Raw genomic sequence first — 15,676 nt, forward strand, 5'->3', positions numbered from 1 at the left:
ACATTTGTGAAGGTGGGAATCTGATTTCTGTGAAATTAATTCAATCCTAATGAAACATTAGACTGAGTTGGTTTATATACTTTGTATATTAAAAGGGGTAACACTTGTTACAAAAGATAGTTAGGAAAGCTGAGAGAAAATGGTAAGCATATGTTGCAGAAAGGGAAAACAGAAAGGGAAAAGTAAGTTTTATGAGACAATGGGAAGAAAATAAGGCATGACTTTAAGGGAAAGTTAAGGGTACAAGAATGTACTAAGTTGGTTAAAGACAGAAAGAGAGTGTTGTGAAAGTGACAGAAAGACAAAGAAAGAGATAAATGTATTTTTGAATTAGGATAATGGGGTATTAATATTGTTGGTACAGAGATAACTGCAGTATTTGGGCTCCAATCTACAGGAGGGTAAACGCTTAGATGAGGATAGTAAAGACTGCTATATCACAAGCACCAAAACCTAGGAAAATATACAAATTAGGTAATTAGATAGATAAAAACATGTAGATAAAACAAGAAATATCATGTTTTATTGTTGTTAAACTGTCCAAGAAATATATAGGTCTACAAGTTTGGTTGAAATGATTAGCTGCTTAAATACTTACTTAAATACACTACCTGATGTAATGGAAAGTGTTATTTTGTAACAATCTTACTCTTTTTTGTTTCGAGACTTAATTAGCCTCGAAGGGGGGAAATGAGGTATATTAACATCCTACTTTATTCTGATCATTCTATAACTTGTATTTAGGCCATATCTGAACTATCTATATGTAGCTAGAAGTGATGAACTTTAGCCTACTTTCAGAAGACACATCTGGAAAAGTGTTATCAATGGGGCCCTCCAGGACAGAGCCAGTTGGCATGAAGCCATTGGTCAGTTATCGATCCCACCCCAATTCATGGAATATACACATGTGGTCCACACACAAAGAACTTTAGAGGACCTGGAGACACTGGAGAATTGGGAAAACAGGTCCTCTCCGAGCTCTGCAGGGCTTGTACATGTTGCTGATTTCTTTGATGTAAATAAACCTTTATAATCAAGAAACAGTGTCAGCGGATTCCTCTGCACATAGCATTACAGCATCGCTACCGATTACACCACACTACATCAGCATAGCCCTGTACTGGATTAGGGGAGATAGCACGAGGAGGGGGGCACACTGACATATCCACTTTAACCATTGGTTAATGGCAATTATAAAATTAACTGCGCTCCATGGACAGCCAGTCTTAATGCCTATATAGTGGTGTTGGGTGAGTAAACTGTTTTCCACAGATTACATCGATAAAGGAGTTTCTGTACACATCTTTCACTATGTCAATCAACAGTTGAAGGAGCAGTATGTCTTCTAGTGATCTGATCATGACATTGTGCGGTATAGTCCCAAATGCATCTCTAGGGCCCTATCTTGCACTCGGCGCAATTGTCTTTGTACACCGACGCATGTATCATTCCTATTTTGCACCCGACGCACAGCGGACTTTTCCCTCCACAGACGCACGTCGGTAAATTAGGGAATGTATTTGTGTTCCCGGGGGCGGTTCAGCAAAAAGAGGAGGCGTGTTCCGGCGCAAAAGTTCCCTGGTGCTATTTTGCAGTTTCAGAAAACAATTCCGCCACTGACCAGGAAAAACCTGGTCTAAAGTCAGTGGCGCGTTATTCAGATGCTATTTTAGGGGCGCATGCTTGGCCATAATGTAGTGTGAAAAAAAACAATATTACTGAAAATGCACTTCAGGTATACAGTCCTCAAAAAGTCGCAGCATTCTTTGTGGCCTGTTGTGTTTTACACAACATTTCCATGAATCATGGATGTGTTGATATAAATGAGGAAATAAGGACTTAAGGAGACGTGATGTTGAACTACGGCGGGATTGGACACTCAATGCACTCCTGATGGAGCAGGTGGATGGAGATGGAGTGGGGGGAGGAGGAAGGGGCACAACATGAGCAGGTGGTGCGTTTGGAGGCCCATGCTCCATGGCTGCAGCAATCCTCTCCAGACTTGAGGAGATGAGCCCGAGAGGCTGCAGCAACATCACCACCCGGTCAAGACGGCATTTATTACTTTGCCGCATCCCGGACAGCTCCCGCTGGCGTGCGCCAGGCAAATCCACCGTTATAATAGCAATCACCATGGAACAAGCACGCCTGCTCTTAAAGGGAATGTGAGATGACGCTCTGATTGGTTATTTTCACGTTACGCCCAAACCACACCTAGCTAATTCAGACCAACCCATTATAAATTTGCGACAGGGCGCAAGATTCATTTATCCCGCCGGTATCATAGCAACAGCGCCCGAGAACCACCCACAAAGCTATTTGCGTTTTGCGTTTCATACTTGTGTTTCAGATTGTTAAAATAGAGCCCCTAAAGTCTAAGAAGACTAAGTGAAATTGGCTCATGCTTAAAGTCATCAATCCCATTGCGTTGCGTTGCTACAGGAAAGAACATTGGATTAGGTGGCGGCACGTTCAGGTACCAGGGTGGGGGTGGGAGATCCTTGTTATGCCTTTGATGTAGGCATTTTTTATCGTAGTAAGTCTGTATGATTTTGATGTCATCAGGGCAGGGTGGAGGATCAGGATGCTCACTATTTTATCGAGGATGACTTGAATCGCTTTAGATCTTCAATGCTGCCAAAGATGTGCGATTTTATTCCTGCTCACCTTCCTGCACCGCCAGCCATAGATCACTTCTGTCTCCAGGGAGGGCAAGACTGTTTCACGCAGGTAACCCAGCTGTTCGCGGATCCAGTCAGCTGTTGAAGTCTGTGTTAAAACTTCGGGATGAGGCCGTATCAGCGGGAACTTCTTCAGGACTCTTGCCACATATTTCAGGATTTGTAATCCGAAATATTTACTACTGTGGCTTTCCGCTGTAAAAAGTGTGTTCTTGCAATGTCGTGAGTGTTATCCACTTTCCTGGATCTCTGGAGGAAACAGACTTCTGCTCACTCTGCCAGCTGGTGTTCAAGCGATCCCAGTAGTTTTTCTCATGGATCAGGAAAGCCATCCAATGCTGCTCAGACAGCGGACAGACGTTCCTCTACCGTTAGATGTTCACGGTAACGATCGTCAGGTAGCAACAGCTTCAGGTAGATTCTCCCCGTGAGTAATGCTTGTTTGTGTGCACGCTTGATTTTCACGATCAAACACATAGTCCACAGAAGTTGCCAATATATCATATCTACACCTATTACATTAGCGATGGGAATTACAACTGGTGTGGTTGTTTAGATGTTACGAAAGCAACAGCTTTGGAGTTAACACGCACAACACCTGCATCCTGCCGCCAACTTCACACACACACACACACACACACACACACACACACACACACACACACACACCCTCAGAGACACGAACCGCAGAGCAAGGGTAAGATTTAAAGAATATGGTTTCAATCTGCTGTATAAGGAAATATATACGTTAATAGACCGATCCCGTACATTTTGTTTTCACAGACTAACCTCGCCTCATAACGAGGCCGTGACCTCCTATGTCTGCAAGTCCAGATTTACATGATGCTGACAATGACGCCGTTGTGTGTAAGTAACGTTTACTGTTTTCTACTTCCTTTGTTTAATTTGACTGTGACTTACGTTTTTTTTTATTCATACCACTCTAATTTAATTGTTTTCCAGCTGTCTCTAAGACATATTACGAGACAGCACGCAGGAGCTTAAGGTAGAAACAACAGATCTTACATCGCAGGAGGAAGCTGTGAAGAGTTCAGCTCGGAGTCGAGCGAGAAGAAAGAGGGTCAGACTTAATTAGATTATGATAGATTAGATGATGAAGAGGACGATAGATGAGATGATGAGGAAGACGGCGTCATTGGCAGGGAGTGTCTGGATGGATTGTGCGACCTCCGTCCTTTCGCAGCCAGGAGCTCTGTCGAGATTAGAGGCGATTCCGAAGTACAGGACAACGCACCACAGACGTCTGCAAAATGGACTGAATTCAGACAGAATGCCGCCAGTTACCTACAGCTCCGAGGAGGCCGCGGCAGATAGACACAGGATTTTGGGCTTCTCGTGAGCTTCTCATTTGTTGTGTGGGCAGATCTCCTACACTTTGTACATATAGTTGTGTGTTTGTGCTAATAAAGTTCTTTCTTTGAATAAACAGCACGTTCCTGGCAAATAATTTTCCTTAGGATAACAATGACATGAATATACAACATAGCATATCATATACATATAATATAATAATATGAATATACAGTGGGGAGAACAAGTATTTGATAAACTGCCGATTTTGCAGCCTTTCCCACTTACAAAGCATGTAGAAGTCTGTCATTTTTATCATAGGTATTCTTCAACTGTGAGTGACGGAATCTAAAACAAAAATCCAGAAAATCACGTTGTATGATTTTTAAGTAATTAATTTGCATTTTATTGCATGACATAAGTATTTGATACATCAGAAAAGCAGAACTTAATATTTGGTACAGAAACCTTTGTTTGCAATTAACAGACACCATACATTTCCTGTAGTTCTTGACCAGGTTTGCACACACTGCAGCAGGGATTTTGGCCCACTCCTCCATACAGAACTTCTCCAGATCCTTCAGGTTTCGGGGCTGTCGCTGGGCAATACGGATTTTCAGCTCCCTCCAAAGATTTTCTATTGGGTTCAGGTCTGGAGACTGGCTAGGCCACTGCAGGACCTTGAGATGCTTCTTACTGAGCCACTCCTTAGTTGCCCTGGCTGTGTGTTTCGGGTCATTGTCAAGCTGGAAGACCCAGCCACGACCCATCTTCAATGCTCTTACTGAGGGAAGGAGGTTTTTGGCCAAGATCTCGCGATACATGGCCCCATCTATCCTCCCCTCAATAGGGTGCAGTCATCCTGTCCCCTTTGCAAAAAAGCATCCCCAAAGAATGATGTTTCCACCTCCATGCTTCACGGTTGGGATGGTGTTCTTGGGGTTGTACTCATCCTTCTTCTTCCTCCAAACACGGCGAGTGGAGTTTAGACCAAAAAACTCTATTTTTGTCTCATCAGACCACATGATCTTCTCCCGTTCCTCCTCTGGATTATCCAGATGTTCATTGGCAAACTTCAGATGGGCCTGGACATGCGCTGGCTTGAGCAGGGGGACCTTGCGTGCGCTGTAGGATTTTAATCCATGACGGCGTAGTGTGTTACTAATGGTTTTCTTTGAGACTGTGATCCCAGCTCTCTTCAGGTCATTGACCAGGTCCTGCCGTGTAGTTCTGGGCTGATCCCTCACCTTCATCATGATCATTGATGCCCGACGAGGTGAGATCTTGCATGGTGGCCCAGACCAAGGGAGATTGACCGTCATCTTGAACTTCTTCCATTTTCTAATAATTGCGCCAACAGTTGTTGCCGTCTCACCAAGCTGCTTGCCTATTGTCCTGTAGCCCATTCCAGCCTTGTGCATGTCTTCTTTTTATCCCTGATGTCCCTTACACAGCTCTCTGGTCTTGGCCATTGTGGAGAGGTTGGAGTCTGTTTGATTGAGTGTGCGGACAGGTGTCTTTTATACAGGTAACGAGTTCAAACAGGTGCAGTTAATACAGGTAATGAGTGGAGAACAGGAGGGCTTCTTAAAGAAAAACTAACAGGTCTGTGAGAGCCAGGATTCTTACTGGTTGGTAGGTGATCAAATACTTATGTCATGCAATAAAATGCAAATTAATTATTTAAAAATCATACAATGTGATTTTCTGGATTTTTGTTTTAGATTCCATCTCTCACAGTTGTGGAGTCGCTGCTATTCATATGCTAATTAGAACCATTAGCACCTCCGCGGGAGCTCTCCACATACGTCATGGGTTTGTGTCCATCAATATGTGGCACAGATGAACGCGACGTTCACAGGCTGTAAATTGTCGCTAACTGCCGAAAATTAGGGAGATTTCCAGCCGTTTACGGGTACGATAATCCTACTTTTCATGCAGTGGATTCTGTGATGTTTTTACAGTTTTCAGCCGTGCTCTTCAATAATAATCTGCAGAATTTAGCGCCTGTTTGCTATTGAATCATATTACTCAAATGCAATTATACACATGTTCGTTGTGTTAATCTCTACATGCTCAATAGAGTTACCATCAACCACAATTGAAAGTATAGTGTGTGCCATGGCTGACATCCATTCTCTTACAGTAAGGACAATATTACAGAGTCCAAAGTCATTGGACAAGATGTCTTTGCATTTTGCGTCTTGGGCTACATTCACACTGCTATGTTTTGGTTTAAAAAGGTTTGGTTTAAATATCTTCTGCTATGTTTCACCCTCTCATTCCCCCTGCTCTGGTGTTTCCCCCTCTTATTACCCCTGCTCTGGTGCTTCCCCCTCTTATTACCCCTGCTCTGGTGTTTCCCCCTCTCATTCCCCCTGCTCTGGTGTTTCCCCCTCTCATTCCCCCTGCTCTGGTGTTTCCACCTCTCATTCACCCTGCTCTGGTGTTTCCACCTCTCATTCACCCTGCTCTGGTGTTTCCACCTCTCATTCACCCTGCTCTGGTGTTTCCGAGCCTCTAAACCAGAGACATTTTGAAACACTTCTGACCCATTTTGGTTTGGAATCTGCGTGGAGACCTTTTGCAACACCGACACTGATGCCAACATTTCTCTTTGGTTAATGTGACCAGATTTCTGAGACAAAATCCGGGGACATTTTCAGCTCAGAAGCCTAAATACGTCCAAAAAAGGTAATGTTTTTATCTTTGTAAAACTTAAAACGGGGACACTGCCCCAGGGAGGTCACTAGACCTAGAGCTGCACTGCGGCACAAGCCCCCCTAGGGGGATCCATGGGCATGCTCCCCTGTAAGAAAATGTTGCTACTTCATACTTGTACTCCACCTCAGAGGGAAATGTTGTAATGTTTACTGCACTACATTTATCTCACAGCTTTTTGCTGCAGTCGGCAATGGTGAAACCAGCTACAATGTAAGTTAAGAGTACGTCAATTGTCCAGCTTGTATTTACGTTCTTGTTTTGCCACTGACAGACTCAGATTAATATTCTAAGTGTCTGACAACATTATGAAAGGATTTCTAAGGAGGTCGATATTTCTGTTAAAGAGTAAGATATTTTAAAACATAAAAAGTCTGCGAAATTGCATTCGCTAAACCCACCAGACTCCACGTAAATAAACAGTCATTTAAAATTCTAGCACTTCTCTGAGCTCTGAGGCTTGCTCTGGCTGTCTTCAGCCTGTGCGTGTAGGGTGCACGACTATTTCATTCCAATTTCGGGTCTGTCAGTCACAGTGAAAACCAGGGACCAGTCCAGCCGGGGACAGCTCCAGCCAGGGACAGGTCACCAAAACGTGTGTCTTGTCACCCTATCTTTGGGCTCAAAACTCAAACGCTTAAAAACCAAAACGTAGCGGTGGAGATGTAGATTGAGTAAACGTTCTGTTGAGTTTAATGAAGAAAAAAAATCATCTCCGTCTCTCACCTGGACAGTTGGGGAGATCGCTGCAGTCCTGGGTCTGGAATTCGTCTCCAGGGCAACCATTGCCAGGTGGCACCGTGTCACTGGAAGGGGTGGGGCTAGAGCATAGACGACTTCGCAATCTTAAGGGGATGACGTCATCACCGCCCTTGGTACTGATGCACACAGCAGAACATGCAGCCCAACTGGACCAAGCGGACCAGCCACCGTGAACTGAGAGACAGACAGACAGTTAGAACTAGTCTTTATCGACGATGATCCACTTGGGTTTTCCGGGATTGCCCCGGTGCCACCGAAAGAAATGCCAATAAATCAGAGCAGGTTTTCTGTGCTGAATGCTGAGTAAACGTTACCTGGACAGGTGGTCTGTGTCGGACACTTCTCCGTCTCCTCTGATGGACCGGTGCAGGCCGAGAGACACTCAGGAGGACTGGAGCAGACTCTCTCTCTCTTCCTTTCTCCTCCTTCTCCACAGGACACCGAGCAGGGCTCCCAGGGGAGCCACGGGCCCCAACCTTTACCTACACACACACACACACACACACACACACACACACACACACACACACACACACACACACACACACACACACACACAGTGACACAGTGAAGTGTCAAAGAAGTGACAAAACGTCTGTCCAATAAGTGGAGTTAAAATAATTGGAGAAGGAAAAGGAATCATAAAAACAGAGGTTATTAATACAGTAAAATATTTCTCCCAGATGTTTTAAAGGAAAGAGTTTGTGTAAGTGATTATTTGTATTATTAAAGGGTGTGTACTTTCGCAGCAGCTGCTGTTGCATGGTTTGGTCTCCAGTTTTTCTGCTGAGTTTTCACAGTCACCGATGCCAAAACATGTCCTGCGTCTCTGAGTCACTCCGTCCCCACACAGGACGTTACACTGTGACCATGGCGACCACGGAGACCACGCTGGAGGACTGAAAACACACACACACACACACACACACACACATACGCACAGACACACAGACACACATGCTCGCATACACACATGCACATATGCACGCACACACACGCACAAAGAAGATGTGGTCTGTCTGTTTGTGTGTGTGTGTGTGTGTGTGTGTGTGTGTGTGTGTCTGTGTGTGTGTGTGTGTGTGTGTGTGTGTGTCTGTGCACTGACCCACAGCCCCGACACACTCCGTCTGGTCCTTGGTAACCGTACTGAGGGTTCTGACAGCAGTCGTCGTCGTCCATCTCACCGAGCTCTTCATCACACTGACCCAGGTTCAGGTCGAAACGTGCAAAACACCGCACACATTCTGCACAAACAGTGAAAGTACTAATAAGTTTTCATGTGTGTGTGTGTGTGTGTGTGTGTGTGTGTGTGTGTGTGTGTGTGTGTGTGTGTGTGTGTGTGTGTGTGTGTGTCAGCCGAGGATTTCCAGGATTTCGACACAGGGGAAAGTTTGTTAATGTTTTCTAAAAGTTGCACAATTTTCAGGCATATTTCCAAAATAACAAGAATACTTTCGTTTTCTTCTTCAAGGAGACTCTCCCTGACAAGATTTTAGATTCTTTCCATTTCTTCTATCTCTTCACAACCAACAGCCATTTTAACACACAGTGATGTGTGTCTGCAACTATGAACTAGAGATGCGATTGTTTTTGCTGTCAATCAATGAATGAATAAATTAACTTGCTGGGTCTCTAAAGCCTTGAATCTTTAAGGATATTAAAACACCTTCAACTTTGTGTCGTATTGCCTCAGTCTCTCTGATTTTACAGAAGAAGCTCTGAAAGACAAGGTGAAGGTCTGGCCAAAACCTAAAACCTTAAACTTTGTCTTCCTATTAGGCCATTTTGAGAGTGATAAAGCCACGCACAATGAAGCGTTTAGTGCACCATAGGTAGGGAAATGAAGGTTGGACCTTCTTACTTACAGGAACAACAACAAGACTTCCATGCAATATACCGACCGGAGAGGTCAAAGTTGTGTTACCGCGGAAACATCGCCTTCGTTTCAACATTAGTAACGCTGTTTACATCAGACAGTTTCTGTCTCTCTTTAGGGGGCAGACAGACAGATAGACAGACAGACAGACAGACAGACAGACAGACAGACAGACAGCATGTATCATGTTTTTCCCAAATGATGTTCAGATTTTCAGATTCTGTTATCAAATAGTTGATCCAGAAGCATGCTGTCAGACTCCTCTAGGTTTGGGCTGAATGTTTGTTTACAACTTCTGGCTCCGCCCCCGCTGCAACCTTCCATAGTTGATTAATGTGTGGGTTATGTTCTGGATGAATAGATGAGTTGTTTGGTCTCTAAAATGTGGATCAGTGTTTTCCAAAAAGCCTAAGATATCATCCTCAAAGATATTGAGTTTCCTGTCCCGGAGGAGAGAAGAAACTAGAACATATTCACATTTAACAAGCTGACATCAAACTAGTTTACCTGTTTTATCATAAAACATGACTCAAACTGATTATCAGAATAGTTGGAGATTAATTTAATAGTTTAGGACTAATCCATTAACTGATGTTATATATTATAACAGTATGTCAGGTCAGCGCCTAACAATATTTCCATCACATTGTGAGTCACTGTTTTTTTAATGGGGACTCAAGTATACACACATACACACACACACACACACACACACACACACACACACACACACACACACACAAGTATACAGCACAATAAACACATGTTAGGGCTCTGCAATCAATCACATTTTGATCAGGATTTGGCTTTTGGCTCCTAACAATCAAACAAAGATTTTGAAAGTAAACTCTGATTTAGTGTGGTGTTGTGAAGGGAAATGGGACAGCTGAAGCTGTTTCCACTGTTGATTTGTTTCAATGTTTTTAAACTTCAATAATCTTTCCAAAAGCAAACGGAGTACTAATACATTGAGCAACAAACAGACAGAAGAAGAAGTGAGAGGGTGACTGACCAGAGTGCTCCACAGAGACCAGCAGCAGGACCAGCAGAACCAGAACCTCCATCATGCAGCTGCAGCAGCGAGTGAACAAAGACTTCAGCGTGTGGGTTACTCATATGGGGGAGGCGGCACTCCATATAAGGTCGACCAGTAGAGGCAGGATACATCTGTGAGGAAAATTCCAGTAAAGTTCATCACACTCCAAACTGACCTTTACACACACACACACACACACACACACACACTCTTGGGTAAACTTTGTGGTGTGTCAGATGTTTATGAGTTTAGCGTTGTGTGTATGTATGTGTGTGTGTGTGTGTGTGTGTGTGTGTGTGTGTGTGTGTGTGTGTGTGTGTGAGTGTCTGTGTGTGTGTGTTCTAGCTAGCATCGCTCTCGTTCACTATTCGCATAGCCACCATGTGGCTTTCCCTCTAGATATGGAGCTCAGCGTAAGTTCTTTCAGGAAGACTTCAAATGTCCTTTTTTCATCACTCCTGTATGATCAGCTGTTCCATGGCATTCACTTGTCAGTAGTCAGTCAGATTCAGCTGTTTCATTGTTAGTTAAACCAATCAGATTCAGCCATTTATCACAAGCCAATCACAGCATGACATCCTGTTTTAAATGTGCTCTCTCCTCTGCGGTTGTCAGTTGTCGTTTCAGGAATAGAGTGCGTTTGGAAAAGTTCACTTCATTGTTTGTTCATGACTTTGTCTCGTGGTGCTATCTCAGAAGAAAAACTCCCGTTCTCGTCAAGCAGCTCTTTCTGCTGCTCAGGAGGGTCAACGGGCCTACAAACAGTAGCGTCTCGGCAGAACTTTATGCAGTCCCAACATAGGTCCCAGCAAGTACTCCCACACGCCTGCAGTTTTGGGGGGGTGTCTCGGTCATCAGCATCTAATCACCGTACTACCCTGCTCCGACCTGCACAACTCCGGCTTTTTGCCGCCCGACACAAGGCCGTCGGTGGAACTAAGTGAAGTTGTCTCATGGGGCTGCGTTGTTGTTCATTCATGTTGTCGGGCTGCGGGAATTATGTTCCATGGTGCTGTCTAACATCTGGTGTCAGTTGTGTTTTTCCCTGTCTCTCGGGGGTTTAATTACAGTAAATGCTATAAATAGAGTCAGCCGGCGGGCATTGTTTTACTCTAATAATTGCATCAAGGTAAGTGAGCACATTCTATTTTCTTTAGTAGACATGTTAGGCAAGTTGCTTCTATTTTCAGACACATCTCAGTCAGCATTCTTAAAATCACGTGCGCACTGCGGTGGAATATGACTCTTACTATTTCTGTTACATTAAGCCTCTAGCAGTCACTCTGTCTATTTCAGGGGAATCACAGAGAAGAAACTCCTTGACTATCATGAGCGAATATTATGATATGCAGTACTGGTGTAAATTCTGACTCTCAATTATGCTAAGTTTTATCATGGGTTGACTAGGTGGAGTGGTTTCTTATGCATTCATCAACTACTGTGACGTGCTCTGGTGTAACACTGTTCAAAACCTGGGCAGGTGCATCTTCCTTTTTGTGATGGGGAAACAACACGCAATGGTAATTTATCTTCGGAGCTATCGCTATCATGTCACTGGTTCAATGCTGACTTCAAACAGCGTGCATGAAGGATGTATTCTGCATTGAATATCATAGTTAGTGCATCTGCTGCTTGCATACAGTACATATGGCTTTGTGCCGGTTCATGTACTGTTTCGTTCGATTTTCATTTCATAAACAGATATTAAAAAACAAAAAACAAATGGTTATTTGATTTTCGTTTTAAAATACAACATTTGAAATTGAAATACAAGGCGTTTTTTCCTTTTTATGGTCAAAAGGGGATGGGAGAAATTTAAAATATGCTTTGATTTTCATTTTCTATTTCATATAAAAAAAATAAAATCACTCAGAAATAGAAATGAAAAAAGGCTTGTTTTTTTATATTCAGAGACCGGATGTTGTCATTACCAAGGCAACAGCGCAGTGTTGCTTTCAGCCCAGGCTAAAATTACTTTGGAAACCTGTCCTCTTTTTGGGGGAGTTTTATTTCATAATGTCACATGTATTTATTACCCTCTCTCCCTGCCTCCCTCTGACTCTCTGTCTCTACCTACCGGAGACAACTTCGCCCCAAGAGAGTCAAACCAGCTGACTGAGGAAACAGAATTTCGGTTCACGGCTGTAACGGTACCGTTACGCCACCGTTACCTATCCCAGAAAAACTTCTGTTGCTGCCGTTAAACTTGCTGATCTGGCAGAGAGTCACCGGGGGTTCAGGATCAGATCATGGGGATCAGACCTCCGGTGCTGGGTCTAATATTCTAATATTAGCTGCTGCTGCAGCTAGCTAGCAGCTAGCCTCCAGCCCTGTGACCTGGGTCCCCGCGGTCCGCCCCCCGGTGCTGACTGACTCTGGTCTGTCTGCAGAGCTGCGTTACCCGCTCTAGCTGAGCTGGCAATCCGCCGCGCTCGTGATTTATTCATATTTTATTTTCTTTGCAGATAGTGATATGCTATGATGCACTGATAACAGGCAGGCTTGCTAGTTGCTTTTAGTCGGAGTCTGTGAGATAACAAAACTTCCTTTGAATATAACGTGCATATAAATAGACGGAATAAATAAAAGTCCCCGGAAATAAATAAAAATAAAACATATGTATTTAGGCTATTGAACTATAATGACTAATGCCTATGTTCATATGTATTGCATCATTTATGTATTTTATGATCTATTTCATATCCATATTTATGTAAAGGGGGGCAAACGGATGATCATTCGCTCAGGAAGGTTACAGTTTCCCTCAACTGCAGCCGGGACATTCTCAAATGCTTAACGTGAAAAAAAGCTTAACGTGGTTTAATGTACCTTAACAATGATCAATGATTACCACATTTCTCTCTCATATTGCTCCTCATAACCACTGAAAACTGTCAAAAAATCTAACCCAAAGTCCAATTATTATGGCCATTATCTGACTGATAACTGACTGATATCTGATTGATCATTGTTAAGGTACATTAAACCACGTTAAGCTTTTTCACGTTAGCGTTTTAGAATATATATTTTTTTCAGGGGAATTTTATTTATTCCGTCTATTTATATGCACATTATATTCAAAGGAAGTTTTGTTATCTCACAGACTCCGACTAAAAGCAACTAGCAAGCCTGCCTGTTATCAGTGCATCATAGCATATCACTATCTGCAAAGAAAATAAAATATGAATAAATCACGAGCGCGGCGGATTGCCAGCTCAGCTAGAGCGAGTAACGCAGCTCTGCAGATGGACCAGAGTCAGTCAGCACCGGGGGGGGGGCGGACCGCGGGGACCCAGGTCACAGGGCTGGAGGCTAGCTGCTAGCTAGCTGCTGATAGGTAACGGTGGCGTAACGGTAACGCAGAGTGATATATCTCTATGGCTCTGCGGTACCGTTACAGCCGTGAACCGAAATTCTGTTTCCTCAGTCAGCTAGTGTTGACGAACTGACCGAAGAGCCGGTTAATTAACCCGACTCGTGTCACTGAGCCGGGAGAATCGAGTGCCATACGTCAATGAACCGACTCACTCCTGTTTTTTTCTTTTACTTAATTCGTGCCGTTGGCATTATATAAATATTCAATGGTTGGCCGTTGTGTAGCTGGTATTCTTCTGCCACTGTGTGTGTAGTAATCTAGCTCATTAGCGCCTCTGCTGGACTGGAGTGGTTGTGGTAGAATCCATCAGGAAATGAGCTACTAATGCCTAGACCCTATGCCGAACGAGACCGAATGTAACCGTGCAACCTGCCGGCCCTCTTGACTCTAATGTAACTGTGCAACCTGCCGGCCCTCTCGACTCTAATGTAACCGTGCAACCTGCCGGCCCTCTCGACTCTAATGTAACCGTGCAACCTGCCGGCCCTCTTGACTCTAATGTAACTGTGCAACCTGCCGGCCCTCTCGACTCTAATGTAACCGTGCAACCTGCCGGCCCTCTTGACTCTAATGTAACTGTGCAACCTGCCGGCCCTCTCGACTCTAATGTAACCGTGCAACCTGCCGGCCCTCTCGACTCTAATGTAACCGTGCAACCTGCCGGCCCTCTCGACTCTAATGTAACCGTGCAACCTGCCGGCCCTCTCGACTCTAATGTAACTGTGCAACCTGCCGCCCTCTCGACTCTAATGTAACCGTGCAACCTGCCGCCCTCTCGACTCTAATGTAACCGTGCAACCTGCCGCCCTCTCGACTCTAATGTAACCGTGCAACCTGCCGGCCCTCTCTACTCTAATGTAACCGTGCAACCTGCCAGCTCAACTCTAATGTAACCGGGCAACCTGCCGGCCCTCTTGACTCTAATGTAACTGTGCAACCTGCCGGCCCTCTCGACTCTAATGTAACTGTGCAACCTGCCGGCCCTCTCGACTCTAATGTAACCGTGCAACCTGCCGGCCCTCTCGACTCTAATGTAACTGTGCAACCTGCCGGCCCTCTCGACTCTAATGTAACCGTGCAACCTGCCGGCCCTCTCTACTCTAATGTAACCGTGCAACCTGCCAGCTCAACTCTAATGTAACCGTGCAACCTGCCGGCCCTCTCGACTCTAATGTAACTGTGCAACCTGCCGGCCCTCTCGACTCTAATGTAACCGTGCAACCTGCCGGCCCTCTCGACTCTAATGTAACCGTGCAACCTGCCGGCCCTCTCGACTCTAATGTAACCGTGCAACCTGCCAGCTCGACTCTAATGTAACCGTGCAACCTGCCGGCCCTCTCGGCTCTAATGTAACCGTGTAACCTGCCGGCCCTCTCGGCTCTAATGTAACTGTGCAACCTGCCGGCCCTCTCGACTCTAATGTAACCGTGCAACCTGCCGGCCCTCTCGACTCTAATGTAACCGTGCAACCTGCCGGCCCTCTCGACTCTAATGTAACCGTGCAACCTGCCGGCCCTCTCGACTCTAATGTAACCGTGCAACCTGCCAGCTCGACTCTAATGTAACCGTGCAACCTGCCGGCCCTCTCGACTCTAATGTAACCGTGCAACCTGCCGGCCCTCTCGACTCTAATGTAACCGTGCAACCTGCCGGCCCTCTCGACTCTAATGTAACCGTGCAACCTGCCAGCTCGACTCTAATGTAACCGTGCAACCTGCCGGCCCTCTCGGCTCTAATGTAACCGTGCAACCTCCCGGCCCTCTCGGCTCTAATGTAACCGTGCAACCTGCCGGCCCTCTCGACTCTAATGTAATGTAATCAAGCGGTGTCTTGTTCTCGGCAAGTTTGAGTTATTAACCGAGCCTGGTTTCTGGTGCATCTTAGAGGATTGTGTTCACAGCAATTCACAC

At 44.9% G+C, this 15,676-nt stretch overlaps 1 protein-coding gene across 1 annotated transcript in view; it reads right to left on the reverse strand.

Annotated features, from left to right (window-relative positions):
- The window catches only part of LOC114570422 (properdin), a 29,960-nt gene extending 19,486 nt beyond the window's left edge, over positions 1 to 10,474 (reverse strand). Inside the window, exons 1-5 of the mRNA XM_028600751.1 lie at positions 10,367 to 10,474; positions 8,584 to 8,722; positions 8,220 to 8,377; positions 7,793 to 7,960; positions 7,443 to 7,652 (exon numbers count right to left, since the gene is read on the reverse strand). Of these exons, the coding sequence (XP_028456552.1) occupies positions 7,443 to 7,652; positions 7,793 to 7,960; positions 8,220 to 8,377; positions 8,584 to 8,722; positions 10,367 to 10,421 (730 nt within the window). The 5' untranslated portion in view covers positions 10,422 to 10,474. The remainder of the gene's footprint in view (positions 1 to 7,442; positions 7,653 to 7,792; positions 7,961 to 8,219; positions 8,378 to 8,583; positions 8,723 to 10,366) is intronic.
- Positions 10,475 to 15,676: the final 5,202 nt, after the last annotated feature.

This window comes from Perca flavescens, chromosome 15, assembly GCF_004354835.1.
Source record: "Perca flavescens isolate YP-PL-M2 chromosome 15, PFLA_1.0, whole genome shotgun sequence".
Lineage (NCBI taxonomy): Eukaryota > Metazoa > Chordata > Actinopteri > Perciformes > Percidae > Perca > Perca flavescens.